Raw genomic sequence first — 27,164 nt, forward strand, 5'->3', positions numbered from 1 at the left:
TGTGGTAGCAAATAGTGTCTTTGGAGACTTGTATGAGGGGAAAAAATGCAGAATTTATACATGGAAAAGTCACCATGTCTGTCCTACCAAAACTTCATCACACTTCCACCTGAAAAACAGCTTCAATGACACACTGGAGCAGTGTTAGGCAAGCCTTCTTTGCAGCACTATTGTGGAATCTTTGTCTGAAAAGGACATATAATAGAGACCCAACTTCATCCTTGCTAACAACGAAGCAGAACTAAACATGATGGTGTCGTCTGCATAAAAAATCAAGTTTTAGGAACATTACAACACATTATTAAATGAATTGTAAATGAGATAGGACCCAAATGGACCCTGGAGGGACACCATTTTGTATAAAAGAAAAAATAGAAAAAAGACCATCAACTTCAACACTTTGTTTTCTACCACTCAAGTAGTTTTCAAAATACTGAACAGCTTTTGAAGACGGCCCTATAGTAACCAGTCTCTTTGTTGCATTATCATAAACAACTGAGGAAGATGGATAAAATGTAAAAAAAAAACAACAACTGGTCTTTACTTAAGTCGTTTAGGAGAAAACTGCAACGCTGTTTTGCTGTGAAGCTCCAGAAATGTTTTGTGGACCACGAAACTTCACTTGACTATCCATCGGCATGGGAGTGAGTAGATAATGACTTAATTTTCATTTTTGGTTGAACTTATCTACATCAAAAGATCTAGGCCTTGTTATAGGCCTTGGCTCAGTCTTGAACAGTCACAGAAGAGTCAATGCCTAAAGGGTGGCATGTTAGCTGCACTGAAGGGGGATAACCACTTCTATAAGTAGACTGTCCTTTGTCTGCAGTTGGGCCCAATCTTAATTGTTCAGCATTTTTAATCTATACTGTGGGCCCCACAAGTGCTTCTCTTTGTCTGCTATGATTCCCAGCTTTGCGTGCTATGTTTTATTGGCTGCTTTAGATCAGAGGCCACTCAGCACATGTTCACTGTGATTTGTTATTCTTTAATGGCAGCCATGGTTTAAATCATGCTGTGAGTTCTGTGGACTAGAACAAAGTGAGAGACAAAGACACAGAGAGCTGCAGGGAGTACGTGGCGAGGGAACAGGGTTGATGAGGGGGCTGAGGTCTCATCCTCCTGGTGTGTTTTGTTAATTAAACCAATTTACTGCTGAAAATGGTTTGTATACATGACCACACAAAGGGAATGATGCCTTTAATACAGTGAATGCCTGAAGGCCTGCTGTCATGAGACGGTGTTTGCACGTTCGGAAGTCACTGAGGGCAATCTGAGAGTTTGCGACATGACACATTTGGCCTGAAAATAAAAACAAATAATAAAAATATGACAGATGTGACACAGAAGTTGAGCTTTTTATTTTTTATTTTCAAATTACAAGATATTATGATATTCATTATACAAAGAAATTGTTAGAAGTGACATTTAAACTACTGTCATACTTGAAAATATTCCAACATTTTTAGCGCTTATACTCTGAACAAGAAACGGTTGGTGGCACTTAATCTGTTATTTTCTGTATAAGAATATCCAACAAAGTCTGTTGAGATCAATAACTGTGACAATGACATTTAACTTAAAAATGTAACGAGGTAATTCGACATGTTTACAGTTATAAATATTTTTACAAAGGAAAGAAGAAACTATAATACTACACACACAAAAAGTTCCAGGGATTTCAAAGTTAATTTCAACACTTTACAGTCATGCAACGAGGCTGTGCTTTGAGCTAAATGCCAACATCAGCATGCTAACATGTTTAAATTGTCAATGCTAATGTCTGATGTTAAGCTGATAGAAAGTTTCATGTTCACCATGTTCACCATTGTAATTCAGTATGTTAGCATGCTAATGTTTGCCAATTAGCAATAAACACAAGTACAGCTGTGACTGACAGGAATGTGATGCAGTCATTTGGTTGTGAACTACAGGGCAAACAGTTTGACTGATGATGGCGCTACATAAGGAGTCAAAGGACACCAAAGTGATAGCATTTTTTCCTGTTTGAATGTGTTGAGCAACTTTCATGATCTCATATCTCAATCCAGTTGAGATATTTCACTCAAAACCACTAAAGTGAAGCTGGTTTCGACAGACAAAAAGCCAGAGGACCACCAAAATGATTGCAATTCATCCTCCAGGGATCATGAATGTCTGTAGAGTGTACAAGTGTAACAACGCACTGGCCGACACTAGATGACTGTGTTTATAAAATGTTATCTACAGGTAGGTTTCTGCTAGAAAAGATCACGATCCCTCGGCAGACTTTCCTTGGATGGATTAGAGTTTAAGAGAGAATACTGTTGTGAAGATAACTTTCCATTTAAGGATGAAGTTCCACTTAGTAATTCTGCTTGACTCCTCTTTTAGTCATACATATTCTGCCACGCTTCTTTACATTTAACTTGTAAAATTAGAAATGCCTGACTTCACACTTCACTGTCCTATTTACCGCCCTCAAAGATGTGTCTAATCTGAGAGTGTGGGAGGTCACTGTACTGATGGGCGAGGAGAAGAATCTTCAGAAAGATGGGGTACTTGTGTGGCCTAATATATATTTTTTTGTGTCATTCCTCAGAGAGCCACTGGGGGAGACTTTGTAGATGGGAGTTGGTTTTTGCCTTGAAGCTACAAAAAAGAGGATGAGGAGCTATGGAATAAGAGGGATGAGGAGAGGAAGAAGACGAGGACGTGAGGGGGGCAGGAAGATGAAAGGAATCCTACTGATGAGGAAGAGATAGGAGAAAAGTTGAAACAAGGAGAAGGAGAAGAGGGCCGAGGATGAACCCTGCATGAACACAGTTTGACGCCTGAAGCACTGATCTCCAATCTGAAACAGCCTCTGTCTCCCTCCCTCAGTGTTTAACTGGAACTAATAGCTTGAGATAAAAGCTTTTAATGAGGCGCTGCTTTAAATTTAGTTTCATTTTTAATGTGCTGGGACAGGAAGGAGGAGGGAGCCTTTCAAAGTACAAGCACAGAAGCACTTTGAATGACCCTAGAATGTCATTAATATTGTGTTCAATTTAATCACGAAGTTAGTTAATATTCAACACTATTTCTAGACAATTTCTAAAATCTAAAAAATACATTTGTTCATACAGTATATTTCCCTTTTGTGACCCCATTTGCCAAAACAGAAACTCCAGTCTGAACAATGATTAGAGGTACTGTATCTTAAGAATAGCCAAATATGGAGGCTAATAATAATAATAATTTGAATTTGTGTTGTGATATTCCAAAACATCCACACAGAGCTTGATTTGCTTTTTGGCGGTCTAAAACCTTGAGGAGACGGTAATCCTGTATGGACGTGGTTTCATAGTCAGACCGAAGTCGGTGCTGAGATCCAACTCCTGCCCCGGAACATTTTCAATCCGCAGCCTGTGGAGCAGCGTGGTGAGGAAGACAAACATCTCCAAACGTGCGAATCCATCGCCAAGACAGCGTCTCTTCCCCATGCCGAAGATGAGAACCTTCTCCGTCAGCTCCTTGTTGAGGAGGCCTGACAATCCCAGGAAGCGTTCAGGGCGAAATGTGTCTGGGTCGCCCCAAAGATCACTGGAACAAAAACAGAAAAAACATATTCATTGATTAAAGAGAAGATTTTGAAAGAGACAGACACATTTCCCTCTTTACAGATACAGTATTGGGTCTTGTAAAGGCCAAAATCATAATGTGGTGATGATTGTTTGTGGCTACTCACATATCATGATTAACCTGATACTGGTTAATGAACACACATGTATCTTTGGGAATAAAATATCCATTCAGGGTGATGTTTCTCGTGGTACTGAAGAGGAGAAAACCAGAGAGAAGTTTTAAAAAACAATACAAAGGACTGTACACATGAATGTAATGTAATCAAAACTACTGTCTTACCAGTGAGGAATGGTGAAAGGGACATATGAAGCATGACGAAACACTTCATATATGAATGCCTCTGTGAAAGGCATCTTGGGCTTATCTGAGAACCTGGGCAGTCTGGCTGTGCCAATGTGGTCGTCTAGAAAAGACAAAAACACACCAAACTACATTAGAAATTCTTCGGTCGATGCTTATCTGATGTGTCACATCAATATGTCTCGTGACATTCCTTCCATCAATTTGTGAGGCTATGTAAGTGCTGAAAAACTCTCTCATCTCAATTGTATATGGTTATGGTTAAAAGGCTTCTGAAGCAGTAGCTTTATTATTTATTTATTTATTCTTAAAAAGACTGTTTAATGGTAAAGAAGGTTATATTAAAAGTTGTTTCATGAATTTGTATGATCACATTTTGTGCTCTCTCTCGGTCAGTGTGACAAAGGGCTGAATTACTTTAAAACAGTTCAATTATCTTTAACATTAATGTGTCTTTGTTTCCCTGACCCGAAAGAGGGGATGGATGGCAACAAAAGCAAACAACAACAAAAATACATCAGCCTAATTGTTATTTTAGACAACAGTATTGGTACAGAATCATTAAATTCCTTTGAAACAGACCCTGAACTAGGATGCAGGTTAAGTCTGTTTGTCCAGTAAAACCTTGACGTTTGGGTCTGCAAAGACAACAAATCACTATTTAGCTATAAGTCGGTTTCTGATATAATTACATCATCAGTACTTTTCATTCCTGACTTCTCTGTCTGTAGAGTTGAGCTGCACTTCAGTTCATTAGTGGTTGAAACGGCAGAGATCTGTGTTGTATCTGTGTTGTACTTCACAAGTAATTACACAAAGAATGCAAGTTATTTAAAATGTTGTCATTCATTAATAAGGTTTCCAGTAAAGTGGCAAGCGCATTGTAAGCAGTAACAGCTTCATTTAAAATTAATTGAAGTGGTGAGTAAGTGGAGAAATTCAAACTATGTGTGTTCAGTGCCTTGCGTGTTACGGCCTTTGTGTCAGTCTGGGACAACTCTCTAACCTTTCTTTCTTTCTCTGGCTGTTTGTTCCTCCCTCTCTCATCCCTCTCTGATTCATCCCGTCTCCTCCTTGTGTCTCCCCCTCTCTCCCTCTCTCTCTGTCTCTCTCTGAAAATGCAACGTGCCTCTGAACAGAAGAACAGACAGCACCAATTCTGTCAACCCACAAAAGTAGCTCTGGCGTCAGCAAATTGGACCGATCTTTTGTGAGGTTCTCTGGTGGCTGACGGATTCTGTCTGTTCGGGAAGGGCACTCAGGTTGGCCATTGTCGGGTTTTTATTACAACAGGGATTCCACAAAACTCGGGACATTGTGTAAAATGTAAATAAAAGCAGAATGCAATCAATTGCAAATGAATTGTGTTTACAGACAAAAGTTTTACAAAGTGTTCCCGACCCCATGTCGTAACATCCTTTATACAGTCATATGGTTCACAAAGTGCTCGTGAAGGACTGAGCCTTTCGAGCTCCTTTCATACCCATGTTCCAAACAGGTGTCTTTTGATTATTCCACATCTTGTTCTTGCTCCTGTCTCAACTTGTTTGAAACGTGTTGCTGGCATCAAATTCATTATAAGATTGTTGTTGAGAGTTGATGAGGTAAAAAATTCAATATTTTATCTCTGTATTGTTTTCAATCACAATTAAGTAAAAATCATAGGTAAAAATCGATTAGCAAATAATCAGCATGACCTCTAACTGGTCTAACTGTGTTTTTACTTAACCTAACTAACTTTTTTTGTTAATTAAACCTAACCAAACAGTGACAGAAAACTGAAAAGAAACCGAAAATAATAAGTGAACAACATAATAAAATGTTCCAATCAGGTTATGAACGCCACTCTTCAGGGTGAGAATCCAATGAACACCCATGAAGCTGAACGGCTTATGAAAGAGTGGCCTTTGTCACCTTTTCATAATTTGAAAAGATGGTCCTTTGTAATTACAATGTTCTGTATTGTGCTGGCAGTCTTTAGTTTATATTAGCAGACTAATTTGTAACCTACCGCTCTCTCTGTTAGCAGAGCGGATAGACGCACTAAGACGAGGCATTCGATAACTACAGTTTTGCATGCATGCAAGTCACATCCTTTGGTAAGAAATCCGCAGTCCAGCAGCATTAAACAACTCAAACAAATCATCCACAGGCTAATTTTTCTTGTCTTGTTACTATCTCCTCACACATGTAAATTGCTCCTTGCTAGAGCCCCTTTAAGAGCTGAACTTGGTATTGATCTCTGTATCTGTTTCATATCTCAGATATTAAGAGCTACTGTTTGTGAAGCAACATCGTCTCCACTAAATGTAATAGGTTTTTAATATAAATCAGTAGCCACAATCTTTGCTCATTAATTAGTGATGTGTTAATCATGAATGAGCAACTGTCTTATTCTGCGTTATGAGAATGAGTCAGTGCACGGGCCCTAATGATTTAGCATAGCATGAATTATTTCTCTTTAGATAAGATGCATGCAGTATTGCTCTCTAAGCACAAGGTATAAATAAGATTCATGACACAATTTGTCCATCATGGTCACATTTAAACATAAGATAACATTTCATAATAACCATTATTAAAAATTGGAAAATCTAGTTATTTGAACCTATTTAAATGATATTTGACTGTCGACAAACAATGAAATGCTTTATAAACCATTTATTAACGCCTCATTTTATAACACTTGAATAGGATAATAAATACTGTGTAGTTCATCTATAAACATTATTTGGATGGCCATTATAAAGATGCAAATGATGTTTATAAACATTTACAATTGCTTTGTTTAAAAAGCATTTCACTGTCTGTTAACAGTCAAATAACTATTAAATTAAATATACTATAAACCTACCATTTATTAATAATGGTTATTATAAAGTGTTAACGATTAACAAGGACAACAGGACATATTTTGTCCAATATTGGCAGAAGAGATTGGTAGAACATAAGTTTGTCTGAACGATTCCTGGGTTAAAAAACATAATAACAAATGGTTAATTTATAGTTAACCAATCTTTGCTAAATAGTTATTTCACTGTTAACAAAAAAATAAATGATTGATTAAGCAGCTGTGTGTTCTACAGCTGCAACTGATGTTTAAGATACTTTTGTAAATGGTTAATAAATACTATGTACTTCAACTATGAATGTTATATGGACAGCTATTTTAAAGTTGCAGCTGATGTTTACAAACCTAATGCTTAATAAGTGGCTTATACAGCAGTGAGATAAGTAAAATAACTATTAACAAAAGATTAACTATAAATATACCATTTATTAATGATGGTTATCATAAAGTGTTACAGATACTTTTTTAGTATATATTTTAACATTTAAGAGCTACATTTGGCAATGATCTTTGTGTTCTTTCATGTCTAGCATATTAAGAGCTATGGAAGCAACACCTTCTCCCTAAATTCAATGATAGACCACCAGCTACAATCTTTGTTCATTGCTGATACGGTATGTTAATCATTAATGAGCCACTGTCTTTTTCTGCACTGTGAGAATGAGTCATTTCACGGGCCCTCTTGATTTAGCAGAGCATGAATTATTTCTAATTAGATAAGATGCCGGCAGTTTTGCTCTGTAAGCACTGGATTTGCCAGTTAGAGATCCCTCATAAAGTATATATACGATATAAAAGATATAAGATTTATCGACAATTTAAAAGAAGAACAGAACACATTTTGTCCAATATGTACAAAAGAGACTGGTCATATTTAAATATAAGGTAACACTATAACCATCGTTAATAAGTGGTACATTAATGGTAAAGTTTAATCAACTATAGGCTTACCCCTTATCAATAATTCTTAATTCAAAGTGTCACTGATCGGTAAATATCAGTAAATATTTTAACATATAAGAATTAAATTTGATTGATCTCTGTATTCTTGACATATCTTGCATATGAAGACCAACTGTATGAGTACACCTGACACCTTCTCCACTAAATTACTACTAAAAAAATACTAGAATTATAATTTTTTTAAAATAATTAATCACCAGCTACAATCTTTGTTTGTAAGCGGTACAAGAATGAGTCATTGCCCGGACCCTCATGGTTTAACATAAATGAATGAAAGCATTTGTCCTATATTGTACATTACAAAACATCCAGACCCCTCCGGTCACGACAGGATTAAACGGTGTTCCTAGAATCAAAACCAAGCAAGGTGTATGGAAGAATTATCCTATCTTTATTCAAGAGCGTAGATTTTCAGTTTGAGAGCATGATTTCATTCCTTTTCAGTGACACAGCTCCTTCTCGTGCTCAGATTTATTCTCCTCACGCTCACATTTTGTGCTCACACTGAGATGTTTGCTGCTTTCTTTCAAAATGTGTGCTTGAACTCAAAAATCACATGCTTGTGCTCACACATCTTCTTCTTGCACACAAAAATTTCGCTCGCATTCAAATATGTCCTGTGCTCGCTCAGATCTAAAGTCTGCGCGCTCAAACCTAATGTGCACGCACTCAGAACAAGCACCTCCTCTCCGGTTGAGGAGTCTGCTCAGACTCAAGGCTGTCCCTCCCTGCGTTCAAAATATTGTGTTTCACCGGCCAATAGGGAGACAGCTACAGTGTGGGCCAATCAAATGATGGATGCCGCCTTGGGTGCGTTCCTTCGCACTTTTTTTGAGTGCTCCGTAGGGGCGGGTATATGGTCTGTTTGTAAAACTGCTTCTCTCAAAATAATCGTCACCTATTTAAGACGCCAGCATATGTATGTATAATTAATCTTAAGTAATCCTAAAAAGAGTTATCGTAGTTTAGACTTTTTTCAATTTTTCAATTGAGACTCCTCAACCGGAGAGGAGGTGCTTGTTCTGAGTGTGTGCACATTAGATCTGAGCGCGCAGACTTTAGATCTGAGCGAGCACAGGACATATTTGAATACGAGCGAAATTTTTGTGTGCAAGAAGATGTGTGAGCACAAGCATGTGATTTTTGAGTTCAAGCACACATTTTGAAAGAAAGCAGCAAACATCTCAGTGCGAGCACAAAATGTGAGCGTGAGGAGAATAAATCTGAGCACGAGAAGGAGCTGTGTCACTGAAAAGGAATGAAATCATGTTCTCAAACTGAAAATCTACGCTCTTGAATAAAGATAGGATAATTCTTCCATAAAGGTGAAGGAGCTTTTAGTTTCTATGCTCCCCACCTGTAGAACAAGCTTCCTGAATACCTGAGGTCTACTAAAACTTTGTTTTCATTGTCTTTCAAATGCATTTTTTACATTTTTTTTATTTCTATGTCTCTGTAAAGAAATTTGAATTGCCTTGTGTCTGAATGGTGCTATATAAATAAACGAGCCTCTAGCCTTGCCTATAAAGCAGACATTGGTCACATTTAAACATTAGACAGTACCTATCTCCTGGTGTATTCTGTCCTGGATGTCAGGAAACTTGATCAGGTACAACAGGCTCCACTGTAAACCAGCAATGATGGTGTCAAATCCTTCAAAAAAAATCACAAACAATACAACAATGAAAAAAAGACTCATCAATATGATCAATTGCAAGTTTTCAAGTTTGTCCTACCTGCTCCAAAGATGTCAATGACACTGTGAATGATCTGAGAGTTGGTGAGCATGGACATGTCCTTATTTTCATCTCTGTCCTCACAAAGTGCAATCAGAGCGTCTGTGATGTCACGGATACAGTTCTGCAATCACACACACACATAAAATAAGACAGGATATCTAACATTGATTGTGTTGCTGTCTTTCCGAAATCATTGTCAGTATCGTCACTGAAACATCAAGCTATCTTTATAACAATTATGCAGAATAGAATATAAATAGATGTTCAAAGTTTTTAAAGCAATAATTATGTAAGAGATGGTAATCAGTTACGGTATGACGCGTGTCTTCCAGTGGGATGCTAATCCCTAATTAGAGTGCGTGCGAACATTTTAGCCACTCTGCACAAGAACAAAGGCACCTCCCAGGGAACTTGTTTGTTATGTTTTTTGGCCACAGTCACTCTCACAGCTACTACTACATGAGTGCAATGTCAGATTAAATAGTGGACGGCAAATTAGTGGGACAGATCTAAAGAAAACAACACTTACAGACGCGTCCACCACATTACTGTTTGTATTTTGTGCAACACACTGCTTCAGGGTAGGATAATATTCATCAAACCACTGATTGATTAGTCAATATAACACATTATTATAATATTTAACTGATCATTGTTGTGGCTTGGTCTTGGTAAGCAAGTTCTTAGTTCTTTTAAATATCTATTTTCCATTGCAAGTCCAAAAACACATTTAAATATACAATATGTAACATTTTCACATGAAAATGTGAATGACTCAACCTTTCTTATATATTTTGTTAAGTTATGTATTTACATTATCCTAAATTTTTTGCAACAATGTTGCATGGTCATTTGTTGTTAAAATTTCCGAATAAAAATAAAATGATGAACTAGAGGATGGGTGGCTGACAAACAGGATGTTGTTTTGTAATGTACAATACCTAAATTACCTTGTACATTTATACCTGAGTCACGTTAGATCGACCTCCAAATTTTTTACTGTAATGTGACAGAGTAATTCATTTCCTTTCGTGATTTCTTTCCATTTAAAGAAATAATAACAACAAAAGTATCTTTTCTGCATTAAAATGAAATGTTTGTAAAAACGACTACGCTTTTTTTGTATTTTGCTGACTTGTGTGCTTCGATTATTTCCAATGTTTCCAACAATGTTCACACCCAGGGATATACTCAAATATACTTTTTTATTAAAGGAAACCTATGCCTATCTGTCACATCAGATATCATTTTATTGAAGACATGATCTCACACTCCCAACATCTTTTGTTTTGTTTTGATTGAGAGACCTCTCACGGTAGAAATTACATACTGTGCGTTTAAACAAAATTTTGCTCTACAAGTGTATCTGCAGCCTCCCTACCTTATCAAAGGTGTTGATGTGCTCCTCAATGCTCCGCTCCATGAATCCATTCATCCTGCGGATGTGCTGAACCATCTTCCTCAGAGACGGACTCGGAACGTAGCGGAACACGGGGAAAAAATCGGCCAGGTTTCCTGCCGCAAAGATCCTCAGGACCTCATTGTTGATGTGAACAATCGTGAGGAACTCCTTGTCATTGTAGTCGTATCGTTTCCCAAAACAGAGGGCACAAACCACATTTGCCACTGAGGTTACCAGGGGCATCACCGGATCTACACCTGTCATATCTCCTTTAGCAGCGGCCTGTTCCCGAATAACCTCCACCATCTCAGCTGCCTCAGCGCAGACGTGCTCCTCCAGCAGGCAGGTGGCACCAGATCCTCTGGGCTCAGCCTGGGAGAAAGACCTGAGGGCATTCTTACACAGCTTCTTATGGAGCATCCAGGCCGGTCCATACTTCTCACTGAAGGTCATACTGGTTCCGTTGGCTACGGCAGAAAAGGTGAACAGGTCAGGTCGGCCAGCGAAAGCTTCTCCCTGCCGAACTAGTGCCTGTCTGATGGTGGAGTATCCACTCAGGACGACAACAGTCAAAGAGCCCAGACGCATCTGAAGGGAAGGAATGAAGAAAAGTATTGAAGGAAATTAATCAAAATCCTCAAAAACACATTTTACTGTACATACCTTGAAAACATCACCATACTGCAGCCTCAAGTGGGTCAGAGAAAGATGAATCTGGTCCCCCATCTGGAGCAGATTGCCGACAAGGGGCCACGGCGTGGGGCCAGGAGGAGGGGGATATTTTGTGTGGTCCAGTTGGGAGTAGTGGTGATGGCTCTTTCGGCCCCTGAGGGCCATCAGCAGGAGGGTGAGAAGACACAGAGCAACTGTGACACCAGACAGAGAAGCACAAGGGTTCTCCTTGATGGGCAGAGTCTCAAATGTCAGTCTCATCTTGGCAGGTAGACTGCAAATACTGAGAGAGAGACCCTTAATAGAAAAAGAAGTCGAAAGTTAATTAAATTACTCTTAATCAAGAATCAAAATACACAGTGTATTTTTTATATAAAGTAAGTAGTTGAAAGAAGGAAACAGGAAACAAAGAGCGAATAGAAAACTCACCATGCAGTATCCTCTGTAACTTTGGTGTAAAAAAAAAAACACTGAAGAGCCGGACAACAGAGAGCAGAGCACAGACCAAAATACTCAGCAGGCTGAAGTTTGAGGTCTGATCCACAGGAACGATCCAGGACGTCCCTTTCAGCAGCAGCTGGGCCCCCTGCAGAGGGAGCTGCTGCCCGCTCACAATAGAGAGGCACACATGGCGAGAAACTTGGCTCAGGGTGAAGGACCAGTACAGCCCGGCCAGTCAGTGACCGCATCGGCCCATTTGACCGCAGACCGGAACCGATCACAACATGGGCCCCTCCTGTCCTGTTCCCTTGGTGCCTCACAAAGGGAGAGGCTGTTTGTTGTTGCAGTGCATTGGTTCATAAAGTATTTCAAGAACTTATATGTTATGAGATGTGTTTTAAAATATGCAAGAATGGAAAAAAGCCAACAAAACAAACTCTGAGCACCCTAAAACTGTACAATGACCAACCACCAATAATTTATCTTTAATTTTAGTTTATGACTTTTACTTGTACAAAATAAAATACTGTGATATCAGTGCTTTTACTTTAGTAAAGAGGCTGAGTTCTTCCTCCACCGGATGTTCAGAGACTTCAGCATTGTTTTATGACCAACGTAATACTGTAAAGTGTCACAAGGGGGCGCTCACGTCTGCTCAAATTGACTTAATGTCCTCTACAGACTGGACTGAGGTCATGCTTTCAGGCTGCATGTTATTCATAGCATCACAACCACAACACTTCAGGGGGTGTGGACAAAATAACAGGAACACCTCACAGTGTATTGCAATACAGTTTAAAATCAGATCAAATCAGATCAACAATGAAAGATTATTTAAAAGCTTCAAATTGTGTGACTTCAGTGTTAATGCAGTTGCTGGAAAACACCTTGTAGTTTATAATTACACTATGAAAAACACTTGTCAGTAATAGTTATGAAGCATGCATGATTGGCAGTCAAAACATCTACCAAAGACAGATTATATTGTGGATTTGTCCACCTAAATTAAAGGGTAACTCCACCAATTTTACACATTAAAGTGTGTTTACAGCTTTTGGTGAGTAATACTGCATATCTTAAAAAGTAGTATACAGCCTTTTGTGGCTCCAGAGGAAGCTGCATGTAATCTGATAAATTTCCTCCAGTGATGTCACATAATGGCTACGTTGCATTGTGGGTAATGTTGGTGGCAGGTTTTGAAAAGCAGCCCATTGCTAAATTGTTAAGGTTTTTGTCTCTTTTCAGTGCATTTATTGTTAATATTTCTAACTTTGTCATGCTGTAGATCCGGAATCTGTACAGGGTGTTTTATTTTGAAAATTGCCCAGATGCACTGGCGCTCCACCAGTACTATGGACAGTTTAAATTGAATAATCAGAAGCAATACAGCAGAACCAGAGATATCACAATTTTTATTCCCTGCATTCTTCTTCCTTTTCTGGTGCCTACATTACCCAAAATGCAACGTAACCACTGAGTGACATCAGTCACAGTCAGGGGGAATTAATCAGATTACATGCAGCTACCTCTGGAGCCACAAAAGATTTTACACTACTTGTTTCCACATGCAGTATTACTCCCCAAGACCTGTAAGCACATTTTAATGTGTAAAATTGGCGGTGGTATCCCCTAAGAGAACTGCAGAGTCACCCATCTATAATTTAGTGATTTAAAACATCATTCATAAATATTTTATTTATTGTAATATCTACTTTGTGGACTCTTATTTGATTTCTCTCCTCTCTTTTTCCCACCTTCTCTCTTGCACCTTCATCCCTCATTTCCCTTCTTTTCATCCATCCCTGTGTTACATCCTCTCTAGCTATCTCTCCATCTTTCACTCCTTTTTTTTCTCCCTTCTTTTTTTCTCACTCTCCACCGAACCGTCAATTTAGCTCAAGTTCAACGGTGGAACACCCGGTGCTGTCAGGCCGAGCGACAGCTCCTTTGACCTGGTGGTCCACGTCCTCCCCAGGCCATGGCGGTCCGACTTGTTGTCATTAGCTCTGGCAGACAGAGCCGAGACACACACTGACTCTGTGGAGCCAGTCTGGAAGGGGAAGGGTCTAGAAGGAGGAGTTTACTGTACATTCAAACATAAAGCGAGACCAGGGTTATAGAGCTGCCAAAAAAAAGAAATGAACACTGTGAAATAATGACAATCAGTTATAATTTCTCATGGAGGCACAAAGATTGACAAGCAGAATTTGGACAAATAGTCCAGTGTGAGTCCTTACTCACACTGCCTTCACAGAACAAGCTTCAAGTCAACTGTATAACAAAACAGAGCCACACACATTAGTATGGGAAGATGGGTTTCCACTGCAGTTCTGCTGATCTTTCAGTTGTTTAACAAGGGTTAATTACAGAGGTTGTGCAGTCCCTGGGGATAAATCTCAAAGGGATGTGTGTACAGCCAAGATCAAAATAGGCGCACCAGACAAAGTTATGTGATTGCATTGTTCCTGGGAGACAGTGAAGCAGCGGGAGGCCTCTTATCAAAGCAAACATCTTCCCAATTATGTTTGCTGCCGTGTAGATGGGCCGATCCTCTGCATGTGCTGCATGCAGACACGACGGGATGCAATGAAGCCGTAGGCGCAAGACTGAGAAGCCCAAAAAGAAGCTTTTTGTTTGTTTGTTTCAGCTGATGTTGTTATTATCTACTCACCCCAATGTTGTTGGAAAGTTTCATGGTCCACAAAACATTTCTGCAGCTTCACATCAAAACAGCATTCCAGCATTCTCCTAAATAACTGAAGAAGTTAAAAGTTAAAAAAACAAGTAAAAGATAACATATAATGGCTCCGGTCAGATGCTCCGGTGAAATTCAAGTCTCTGGAAGTTAGAGATCCCGAAATGATTTGAAAAGACGTTATTGACACTGTTTTTTTAACCTGAAATCTCACTTGTGTGTGAATGCGCTGAAAGAGACAACACTGAACTGAACATAACCATTTGAACCGAATGACAAGAGTTAAGAAACTCAGCTTCTGACTGGTAGACAGCCACAAGACTGCCGAGTGAGTGACCACTGGATCTTTTTGACAAGGTGCCACAGCGTTTAAACATTTGTAAACGTGACACCACTGGATACTTTTAAAGGGGCTTTATGTAACAATTTGCAGCAGTTTACATGCATTAATCACTTTTCTATTTGCTGTCTCTAAGCACATTGTAACGTGACATGAAAAAGGAGACCTTCCTCGTCTCTCTTGGTTGCCTATACAAGCCTGTGGACGATTTGTTTAAGTTGTTCAATGCTGCATGACTGTGGACTTCTTTGTGAAGGACTAGAATCAGATTTTCCGGGACAGTCCGAAGGATGTGACTTAATGCGTGTTCTCGAGTGCCTCGTCCCAGTGCCTCTGTCCGTTCGGCTAACAGAGAGCAACAGTAGCTTATGTTAGTTCAGAAATGGAGTCTGCTGACATAAACCAACAACTGGCTTCCTGCACAACACAGAAGTTCCACAGAGCTCCTTCAAGGAGATTTTGAGACAATGTCCAGCCATCGCGTCATGATCGAGCCGTGATTGTGGAGACCAAAACAGGTATTTTAGGCCAAAACCAACCCAACAGCCAAAATAAATATTAGCTAAGTAAGTTTCTGCAAAACCACAGATAAGTTAAAGCGTTCTTTATGTTGCAACTTTACATCTGTTTAGGTTGAATTTTCTATTTTGTCTTGTCAGAACACGGTGCTTAAGCTCTGGTTAGGTTTACGCACAATAAACACTTGGTTAGGGCTAGGGGAAAAAATCATGGTGTGCCTTAAAATACCGGTTTTGGTCGCCAACATCACAGGTGGCGATGGTCTGACGTCCCCTGAAAAATAGCTGGTTTTGGTCGCCACAAAAACAGCTCGAAATATCTCCAGGTCTCCTTAAAAATATCCACTAGTGTGACTCGAACTGCGGTCTGTCGTTTGGAAGCCTTGTTGGTTTGTAATAATGCCTGCACCTCATGATGTGAACAGTGGCTAATAAACATAATGTGTATGTGATACGCCACGTTTCATACAAATCTTAACCTCTTGTGTATCTGTGGTTTGAAGAAATGTTTGAAGATTATATCCTGGTGACTGGGCTGGCCAAAACATGATGTTTTCCAAACCCTTACCAAATGTATTTTTGAGTCTAAACCTAACCAGAGCGTAAGCACAGCATGGTGACACGAATAAAAGTAAAAATTTACCTGTCGTTTGAAGAAACGCACTTTGCCAACATTTATTCTGGTGATTGGTTTGTAAATGTAAAAATTTTACCAAAATACTATAAGTAATATGTTAAAATTACTTTGTCAGTGATAAATTGCTGTTGCTTGTTAATTTTTTATATTGCGTTACACTCAACACATTTTGGGGTTGGGGATAAACAGTCAGCAGATTCTATTTAAAAAGAAAACCTCAGAGCAGCACATTTAAAAGAAAAAATACAAGAAATGAACGTGAAAAAGTTCATTTTTGGGACTGTGAAGTTAGTTCAAAATTCAAAATTATGAACCATGAATGTGAAGTGGTTCATTTTAATCAGTGTAAACTGAATTCTGAACTTTGAAACAGCTCTTGTGAAGCATGTACTTGCACCACACTGACACTAGCTGCCAAGCTAAAAGGGTTAGCACACACCCTGTCTGAAGTGGGTTCACACGTTGGACCGCGCATCAAGGGTTTAAATATCATCTTATGAAATCAATTAAATTGTTTGGGGTTTTTTTTATATTTTAAAACAAGTCCCCATCAACTTCACTTGTTAAGGTGAATGCTGCAACGCTGTTTTTTCTGTGATTCTCCAGAAATGTTGTGCGGACTCCAAAATTTCACCCGTATTTCCCTCAGTATAGGGGGCAAGTAGACAATGGCTGATTTTTTTTATTTCGGACACAGATAGACAGGTTGATACGGTGATTAACTACGTAAACGGACATAAATAAACTGGGGCAAACTGATCGATGAAAAATACCTACAACAACAGCAAAGTATAAGGATGCTATTAGCTTACTTATTCACCAAAAGTAATGAGCTAAACAAAGTCCTCCTCCCTCCTAACTGTTTATAACCTACATTAACTGTGCTGAAAATATCAATGAACAATAAATATAAACTCATTTAATTCAAGAATATAAATACTTACATTTCACTTTACTGTTCTTCATCTTGCTGAAACAAACAAACTGAGCAGCGCGCGCGCCTGCCTGCCTTGCTGCCTGGCGGGGCACGTGGGCTGAGCTGGGATTGGCTCCGTCTGAACGGTGAGCAGCGCGTGCAGCGGAGGAGCGGGGAGGACTCCCGGTGCGGCGGGACTTGATGCAGCCGTTCCGCGTCCAGCAGCGCTCAGAGCGGCACGTATATAAAGCTGCTCGGCGGCTCTCCGCTCCACTGACAGCGGTGAGAGGAGGCGGACACACAGCTGCAACATGCCCGATACCGGAGTGGGGATCCAGCAGACTGGAGGCACCTCAGCACCACCTTCCACAGGTAACACCACTTTCTAAGGCTTCTGCATTAAAAAGCTATCACAGTCTTCAGTTTACACAACAGATCTGACAGATATAACGTTATGATTTGTGTTGGGACTACATCTAAACATGAGATAAACAGAGGATATCAGACAACTTTATATCAAGATTTAAACTTTGACTGAACCTTAAATACTAATCAACTTTTATCTATTTTTTTCTACTTTCTCAACTGATTTTTAAAGATTTCTATTCTTTTTAGCAGCATTTTTGTGGTTTCTTTAACTTTCTAGGTTTTTAATGCACTTTGGTTGGCTTTTTCTGTGAAATAAACTTGTTTTGCCATTTGATTTTCAGGTTTTTATTTATTTATTGATCATTTCTGTATGTGCAATTACTTCTGGAGGAAAAACTGGCAAGCTATTAAGCTATATAGCAAATTATTCATATTATTCATAATGTTTTTAGGATTTTTTTGTCATCATTTTCATCAATTATGCTGCAAAAGTCAATACTTTACTGAAAGTACCAGGCCTGGCCTATACACACACACACACACACACACACACATACACACACACACATATATATATATATATATATATATATATATATATATATATTGAATGGAACAGATTACAGAAATATATTTTTTTGCAGGTGTCAAATTCTTAATCATTTCTTTTTCATTGCTCCTTTCATTTCCAAACTCTAACAATTTGAAATCAAAGTTTAGAGTTTTCTGGGGACCACCTCTTGTAATACTTTGCATGCATCCTGCTCTTCTGCACTCCTCTCTGTCCAAATGAGGTCAGCCCAATCCACAGCTCGGAGCCGGCCCGAATTTACGGTGCCAGTCATGACCTTAACCCCGTGGTGTTACCCTGCGGACAATGCCAATACCTCATTTGGCACAGTGTCTCTTTCAGTGGGATGGGGTAGCAACTTACGCACAGGGTTATGACGAAACACGAAGGGGACTATTCTCACTTAGCGATCCAGATATTAACTTTCCCAATCGAATGTTCACACACACACATGCACTACTGTGTATGGGTAAACACACACGCATGCACACAAACAGGCTCAAGTGGACTTTAGGGGTGGAACAAAACATCAATACGGCAATATTTATATCGTATTGCTTTCTCTTGTGATACGATTATCGATACACTGGAGCCTACTGTTGTTATTTTTATTAAAACATGCCGGAATTTCTAACTTCGATACGATACCTTGAAAAGTATCGATGTTTCAATACGATGTTTGATACCACTGGGAAAAACTGATAAAACATTGAGGGCATAAAATGTTTGATTTTTAATCAAATATAAGTATAGCAAGCCTTGCATACTTTGTGTTAAGCACAAAGCCTCTGTGGAGACTGCAGCGGTGTGTGTGTGTGTCAGAGGGAAGAGAGAGCAAGATATTACATCTGGTATCAGTATTGATACCGTGGGAAAGGAATATTGAAAACGTTTCAAATATTTAGTATAATGGCTTCCATCTGTACTTTTCAGAGGGAAAGCATCCCAACATGAATTCCAAGCAACAGTCTGGTAACGGGTGCAACCACCAGGGTCCAAACCAGAACCATAAACCAGAGACTGTAGGGGCACCTGAGACTCAGGTCCTGCCCATGCCAATCCCAGACCCTCCCATTCAATACACCAAGGTAAGCTGCACCAAACAGGCAAGTGATCCACAACTGATGGTAGAGAAAGGCAAGAGGTGAAGAATTCTACATAATTTACCAATAAGATGCTCAGGATTTAGGGATTTTACTGGAGTATCAGCAGCGGTTGGCATATGTTGGTTTTGGCTTTTTCTGTCATAAGGATGGTACTGTATGCAGAAAACTCCATTCCAGAGTGATCCTTGTATGTGTTTTACATCAGGCAGTCAAATGTTACAAAACGTCAAAGTTAGTTACAATTCTCTTCTCCATTTTGAGTCACAGATTGGGTAAAAAGTTAAAAAATTGCAGTTTTTATTGGTTTTGATATTTCCTTTTACCCTCATCCTAACATGCATTATGTATGCTGGGGGCAATATTCTTCAAACCAAATGTGTAGGTGGTCTGGGATGCATGCGACCACATTCTTTCAGCAGTGTGTTCGCACATGTGTCCTGGCCCATATTGAATTCACCTGACATCCTCTGTGAAACAAGAAGAAGCCACAACAGCAGGCAGTGTGGTTCAAGTGGTTCACTGTAACGTAATGCTTGGGGCCTTTGAACCTGCCAGTGTTAGCAGCAGATGTTGCTGAACACACTGTCTGTTTCAACTAACCATTGAACTAATACCCACAGTATCACCGGACTCCCTTACAAATTGCATGATTTTAAGACTTGTTGAGTGAAGAGAAACTTTGCAGAACGGGTATGACAAATTCAAAATCTGTGTCTTCTTGTAAATTCAGCATTAATTGCGTATCTTAAGTGTGTCTTGCCCCCCAAAATGTATCAGTTTAGCACTGAAATTAATTTATGAAAGAAGACAAAATGTTTTGGGATGGTAAACACGTCAAATTTAACAAATACTGTTAACAGTAACCAATATAGAGAATTGCCCTGTCACCCGTGGAGAAAGTCCCCAGACTTCCTTTAAAAATTGCTCAATTTTGTGAGTTGTAGGGTTTTGCAAACTTTATAAACTTTGTGAAACGCAATCTACAGCAAATTCTTAATTATTTGGGCATATCTTATTGATTTGGCAATATTGTACACATACAAGAGAATGCACCTGTTGATAAATGGTTGCCCTTTAATATGGCACTGTGTCCCAATTTACATTCATGGTTTGTGTCAAAAATCAACATGAAAAATGTGGTGTGTCGGCTTGTAGCTAGAGGAGAATGGAAACTTGGTTTTAAGAAGGTGAAGCAAAAGGAATGGGGGCAATATTTACTGGTCCTTTATCAGTCAGGGTACTGTTGAAGGTAATTGCCTGAAAATACTCGTCAAGCTTTACAGCATGCAGATGCATCTCATAAAAAATATCAAGAGCAGACAGAATGAAGCCCACTAAATACAGGTTATTAGTATTCAGGATGGCCTTTGATCTTCTCTGAGGCAACGAGTGGGGGAGGTTCAACTTTGTACTAGAAAACATATCTGTTTCTGTGTGCATTGTTCTTTACTGATTCTCCTCTGATATCTTAGTTGTTCATCAATAACGAGTGGCATGAGTCCTGCAGTGGAGGGAAGATTCCTGTGTATAATCCCGCCACAGGGAATCTGCTGTGTGAAGTGGAGGAGGCTGACAATGTGAGTACATCACCAAAAAATCAAGTGTGTTTTACAAAAGGGGGTTCATTAGTGAGTTATTCCTGATGAGTCAAAGGTCTAAGGATAGAGAGTATTGTGTGCTGTACAGATATTAAAGCCCCTCAAGGCAAATTTGCCATATTGGACTATTTAAATAAAATATACTATATATATTGTGACCACCTCCTCCACTCGAACCTCTTGTAGGAAGATGTTGACAAGGCAGTGAGGAGTGCCAGAGCCGCCTTCGAGATGGGGTCACCGTGGCGATCCATGGACGCCTCAGACCGAGGTCAACTCCTGAACAGACTCGCAGACTTGGTGGAGAGAGACCGGCTTCTACTGGCAGTGAGAAACACACACACACACACACACACACATACACACAATAATAAATCACAAAAGTATTAACAGTGCTTGTATAATATTGCATATGTTTTTAAATTTTTAGACACTGGAGGCTATGGACTCTGGCAAAGTGTTTCTTATGGCATATTTTGTGGATTTGATGGCAACAATCAAAACCTTGAGATATTATGGTGGCTGGGCAGACAAGATTCACGGCAAAACCATCCCAGTAGGTGAGTTGCAGTTGTTATAATATCGGCACCAACCGACTTTAAATGAGAGATTATGAAACATCGGCATGTTTGACGATTGTGTTTAAAATAAACAATAAAAGCCATAATGTATTTAAAGCTATCATGAATTAACTATTCATGTGTTTTTTTTAGATGGAGAGTATTTCACTTACACAAGACATGAACCCATTGGAGTTTGTGGCCAGATCATACCTGTGAGTAGAAACACTAGAGAAACGGGATACACTACATATATGTCAGCATCAGGTCCAATAATGGCAAAATACAGTTGTTTTGTAGGTATTCTTAATGGTATTTTAGAGGTTGTAAGGTCTTGGAAGATTAAAAAAAAAATGTTGATGACATCCTAAACTCGGGGGTGAATGCAAATTTTTCATTTTTGACATTCAGCGATATTGCCAACTGTAAACGGCAATCAATATCTGTGACAAGTCTCTCCCTAGCTCCATGTTTGACAGGAAACATGTAACTATGATGTAGCAAGTAGCACTTCACTAGCCATTTCATGGGAACCTTAAACATCCAGTGTGTAGGATTTTGTGGCATCTAGCGGTGTGGTCGCAGCATGCAACCAATGAAATACCCATCATCTCACCCTCTCCTCAGTTGGCCGCTAAAAACACAAAAAACCTTGAATAGCCTCTTTAGAGTAAGTGTTTGGTTTGTCCGTTCTGGGCTACTGTAGAAACATGGCGTTGCAACATGGTGGACTCCGTCTGTAGATCTAAAAGGCTTATTCTAAGGTAACGAATGCACAACAGTTCTTAGTTTCAGGTGATTATACACTGATGAAAATATAATTAACTTTAACAGCAAATGTTTACCTAATCCATTAGTTTTCACAGTGACTGCAGAAATTGTATTGAGTAAGGTTGCAGTTAATGTAAGTATAAACAGTCACTAAAACATTTACTTTTCTATTTAGGATAGAATATCAATGCCTTCTGTGCGCATGTCAAGTTAACAACACAAAGAACACCAAGATATCTTGCAGAATATTTCAAATCAAGATATTTGATGACGTCTGCATCACATAGTAATTTCATCATCATATAAATGCATTTAAACACACAACTTGGGAGTCTTCATGTTGTTGTAACTCAAACATGTCCATGTATTTTGGCCGACAGTGGAACTTCCCGGTGATGATGTTTGCGTGGAAGATTGCTCCTGCTCTGTGCTGTGGGAACACTGTGGTCATCAAACCTGCTGAACAGACCCCATTATCAGCCCTGCACATGGCTGCACTCATCAAAGAGGTACTTGGATTACTGCTGTTTCCCCCCTGATAATGACATATGAACAAAGAATATGCAGTGAAAAGCCATAAAGATGCATTTAGAAATGATTGAGACCTGCGTATCTGTGAAAGTAGAGAGGCCACTCTAAATTCTTAGTTAAAGATGTGTCATGGCTGTTATTAATCCCTCCATCTGTCTCCGTCTTTAGGCTGGGTTTCCTCCAGGTGTGGTGAACGTGGTGCCTGGTTACGGTCAGACAGCAGGCTGTGCCATTTCCCACCACATGGACATCGACAAAGTCGCCTTCACTGGATCTACTGCTGTTAGTATCTTTTGAATAAACAGCAAATTTATCTGGTGTCTCTTGTCTTCTTTTGTCTTCTTGTCCTGTTTGTCTTCACTCTTTCACCATAATGTAATTGTGTATATCAAATTGTTGTCATTGTTGCCAGGTTGGGAAACTCATCCAGAAGGCTGCAGGTGACAGCAACCTGAAAAGGATTACACTGGAACTCGGCGGAAAAAACCCAAATATTGTCTTTGCTGACTGTGACTGTGAGTAGTTTTATGTATTTATTTATTTATTTAACAACTGGATTTGTTCATATTTACTTTTTAAATGTAGTGATTAGGGCTAACTGTTATTAATTATATAGAAAAACTAAAACTACTATTAAAATCATGATGATGGGGCATTTCTTGGGGACTGTACCAAACAGACGTGTTTTTTTTACGTAAAGAGAACAAGCTTTGTAGGCATCTCTGCAGCACTACAGCACTTAAGATAGGATCATTTAAAATAAAATAAGTCCAAACTTTATTAATTCCAAAGGAAATCATTATGTTCAAAATTAGATAAAACATAAGAATAAAACACAGAAACAGAAAAGACTAGTAATTTTTTTTTTAAAAGTGTACAAGATAATAAAAAAGTGTAAAAGTGAGTAAATGCTAATGTCAGTGCAAGTAAAATAAAAATACAAATAAAATACTATAAAATTAGGGAAAAAAGTAAAATACAATAACAACTAAAAAAGAAGAGGTAGTGAAAAATAATATTGAGGAGCAATAAAAGGTCAAATTGCACCTAATATTCTAAAAGTAGGATTGTACACTGAAAAAGTAATATAATTACAATTAGTGATATAATACTTAATTTATAATGTTGTTTTGTCCCAAACATCTTTATCAAAAATGGTAGCTTCTGTGATTTTGATATTGCAATTGGCCATATTGCAATTTTGATAATATTTTGATTAATTGTGGGGCCCTAGTAATGATCTTTTTAGAGGTTCACCGTGTGTATATACTGTATACTGTATGACATTTCAGGGACTGTATTATTCAGTGCACTGTTGATGATGGCAACAAATTACTGAAAATTAGGGATGCACGATAATGTCGGCGTATCATCAGCATCAGCTGATGAAGGCTTTATAATGTTTGTTGGCCAGAAATGAACATTTCTGCCGTTGTGACAGGCCAATAAGATCAAGCTTTTTAATTATGCACATGGGATGCAATCTCTTGAAGTACTTGCCCAGTGAATGCGAACATTGGCATGCAATCAAGATAAAAATAGACATAAAAATATGTAAATTTCACTACAGGAGAGCCTTGATTTTTTTATTCTGCTATTGGGGAAAAAGTATGTGCATATATCTATATTGGCATCTGCAACTGGCCAAAATAAGTTAGAAAATATCAGCATTTCAGATAATCAACAAACGTGCATCTCTACTGAGTTAAAATGTCATCAGTGAACATATAAGATTATATATTAATAATATTAGAACATAATTGATACACAGAATGAAGTTCAAGTTTACATAAAGCAAGCCTTAGAAACTTAGCTTGAACATGTAAAAACAAGACTATGCAGACCGTGGTCTGTGGAGGGATAAATACAGCACATGTTCAAACATATTAGTAGGTGCGACTCCAAACTCCAAATGAAGTTCAAACAGGGACTGCACTATATCACCGTTGTTACTTCCTGTCAACAGTGTAGCTGCAGCATTTTAGACCATATGTCCATGTGTGTCTTGCAGTAGAGTACGCAGTGGAGCAGGCCCACAGCGGCCTGTTCTTTAACCAGGGTCAGTGCTGTCTGGCTGGATCCAGGGTGTTTGTAGAGGAACCGATTTACGAGGAGTTTGTCCGCCGCAGTGTGGAGAAAGCCAAATCCAAAGTCCTGGGAAACCCACTGCTGCCGGGGGTCGACCAAGGACCACAGGTACAGGACACAGTCAGACTCCTGCTTCTACTTCACTGCAAATCTTACCACAAAGAGAAACTGATTTGAGCTTCTGTTTTCTGCAGATTGACCAGAAGCAGTTTGATAAAATAATGGAGCTGATAGAGAGCGGGAAAAGGGAGGGGGCCACGCTGGAGTGTGGGGGGTCTGTGTGGGGTCAGCAGGGACTTTTCATCCAACCCACCGTCTTCTCAAATGTCACGGACGCTATGCGTATCGCCAAAGAAGAGGTACTGTGTTCTAAAACACACACCTGCACAGACACAGCCACACACATTACAAACATATGGATTATCTGCGTCCTCTCCCTCCTGTGCTCTCACTCTCTCAGATTTTTGGTCCAGTGCAGCAGATCATGTGTTTTCATAGCGTCCATGAGGTCATCCAGAGAGCCAATGCCACAAACTACGGCCTGGCAGCGGGAGTGTTTACCAACGACATCGACAAAGCACTGATTGTGTCCTCTGCTCTGCAGGCTGGCATGGTCTGGTAGGAATCAGTGAATCTAAAGTGTCTGCTGTGCAAATCATCACAGAAATCTCCCTTAAACTGCTACAAGACTTTAATAAGATGTTTTCATTTATCACATGTAATGAGGTGAAACTTTCTCCTCTTTTAAAGGGTGAACTGCTACAATGCCATGAGTGCTCAGTGTCCCTTTGGTGGCTTCAAGATGTCTGGGAATGGAAGGGAACTGTGAGTGATGCCATATATTATCTCAGGTTTAGCGGTGCCGGTCGACAAGAATGTAGTTTGATATTAAAGGTGATGTGGGGGCGGGATGGGGGTGATGGGGAGCACAATGAATTTGAAGGGCCTTCTATAATAAAAAATAAAAATGGAGTACATGGATTCAATATAAATATTTTTTTCTTATATAGTAATGTTAAATAAAATAAATAAGCTACTCACTCAGTATTCACTTATAATGACAATGTTAGTATATTAGTAAAAAATGCCAACTACCATTTCCAGTGTCAACAACAAACCTTTGAAACTCAGTAATTGTCTCATTTCAGAGAGTTTTGTCCTTTACACCATGATCTTTAAATGATGATCAGTTAGAGCATCTTTTCAGGAAAATTAGCTGTTAATAAAAACATTGACCTAAAAATGCGGAGTTGGTGAGAGTTTTTTTTAGCCCAGAGTACTGTCTGCAGGCATGCTCACAAGCTGCATATAGCCCCAACAGCCTCCATCGTAACACGTCATCATACCTAAACAACAGGATAGGTCAATTGCCAGTGACTACCTGAACCACATACAGTATATGATACAAATGTACTATATAATCTTGTGAAGTGGTCACAGTTTGAAATATGCGGGTGCATTGTGAAATGATTGCAGTTTGGTTAGGTTTTGATGTGATGTAGACAGGTCTCTGTAAAGATGTGGTGTAGACAGGTCTCTGTAAGGTTGTGGTGTAGACAGGTATCTGTAAAGATGTGGTGTAGATAGGTCTCTGTAAGGATGTGGTGTAGATAGGTCTCTATAAGGATGTGATGTAGACAGGTCTCTGTAAAGATGTGGTGTAGACAGGTCTCTGTAAAGATGTGGTGTAGACAGGTCTCTGTAAAGATGTGGTGTAGACATGTCTCTGTGAGGATGTGGTGTAGACAGGTCTCTGTGAGGATGTGGTGTAGACAGGTCTCTGTGAGGATGTGGTGTAGATAGGTCTCTGTAAGGATGTGGTGTAGACAGGTCTCTATAAGGATGTGGTGTAGACAGGTCTCTGTAAGGATGTGGTGTAGACAGGTCTCTGTGAGGATGTGGTGTAGACAGGTATCTGTAAATATGTGGTGTAGACAGGTCTCTGTAAATATGTGGATAAAGATCTGAGCAAAACAGTCTCTGATTTTCTGTTGCTTTGCCAGCCTGAGTCCCATTTCGACATTAGCCAGGAGCGGCCTTCAACCTGTCTAGCCCGTGGGCAGTGCCGCTCTTTCTTCTCTTTCTTCTCCAATGCTGATGAATTTAGGTCTACACAGCTACATGTACAGTAGTATTTTAGTACTAGAACTGAAGAAGCCTCTTGGATGAGAGGTGAAAGTCTTCAAGAAACTAAAAGTCCAGTTGCCTACAATATAGCACTTAGAATTACCATGACCTGGATGACGGAGAACCTTCATCAGCATACTTTAGTACATGTAACATTGCAACTAAACATATCACAAGTTCCTGTAGCAGTTTTTCTTTACATATCTCTTGTGTTTGTTTGTTTTTCATTCCAGGGGGGAATATGCTCTTCAGGAGTACACTGAGGTCAAGGCAGTCACCATCAAAATCTCACAGAAGAACTCCTGATGGCTTCAGATCCTCCACATTCATACAGCACTGGGATGTTTCGTATGCACCTCCATG

The 27,164-nt window shown here is 39.3% G+C and overlaps 2 protein-coding genes across 3 annotated transcripts; one reads left to right on the forward strand and one right to left on the reverse strand.

The window, feature by feature from the left end:
- Window positions 1-3,281: 3,281 nt before the first annotated feature.
- On the reverse strand, window positions 3,282-11,794 carry cyp1d1 (cytochrome P450, family 1, subfamily D, polypeptide 1). The gene is made up of 7 exons (XM_073466153.1): window positions 11,525-11,794; window positions 10,841-11,449; window positions 9,457-9,580; window positions 9,284-9,373; window positions 3,886-4,009; window positions 3,710-3,796; window positions 3,282-3,564 (listed from the first exon to the last, which is right to left on the reverse strand). Exons 1-7 carry the CDS (start codon window positions 11,792-11,794, stop codon window positions 3,282-3,284), a joined length of 1,587 nt encoding a protein of 528 aa, XP_073322254.1.
- Window positions 11,795-17,391: 5,597 nt separating this feature from the next.
- On the forward strand, window positions 17,392-27,107 carry LOC140996015 (aldehyde dehydrogenase 1A1-like). Of its 2 annotated transcripts, XM_073466215.1 has the most exons (14): window positions 17,392-17,452; window positions 18,954-19,108; window positions 20,599-20,703; window positions 20,911-21,051; window positions 21,155-21,284; window positions 21,438-21,499; window positions 22,436-22,564; window positions 22,755-22,868; window positions 22,999-23,101; window positions 24,598-24,782; window positions 24,869-25,033; window positions 25,135-25,292; window positions 25,425-25,499; window positions 27,035-27,107. In XM_073466215.1, the coding sequence occupies exons 1-14, from the start codon at window positions 17,392-17,394 to the stop codon at window positions 27,105-27,107; spliced, it is 1,656 nt and encodes a 551-aa protein (XP_073322316.1). The 2 variants fall into 2 exon arrangements, with proteins under 2 accessions (XP_073322316.1, XP_073322318.1); XM_073466217.1 differs by lacking the exon at window positions 17,392-17,452 and having other exon boundaries at window positions 19,073-19,108; window positions 20,599-20,707; window positions 20,915-21,051.
- The last annotated feature ends 57 nt before the right edge of the window (window positions 27,108-27,164 follow it).

Source organism: Pagrus major, chromosome 5 (genome assembly GCF_040436345.1).
Source record: "Pagrus major chromosome 5, Pma_NU_1.0".
Lineage (NCBI taxonomy): Eukaryota > Metazoa > Chordata > Actinopteri > Spariformes > Sparidae > Pagrus > Pagrus major.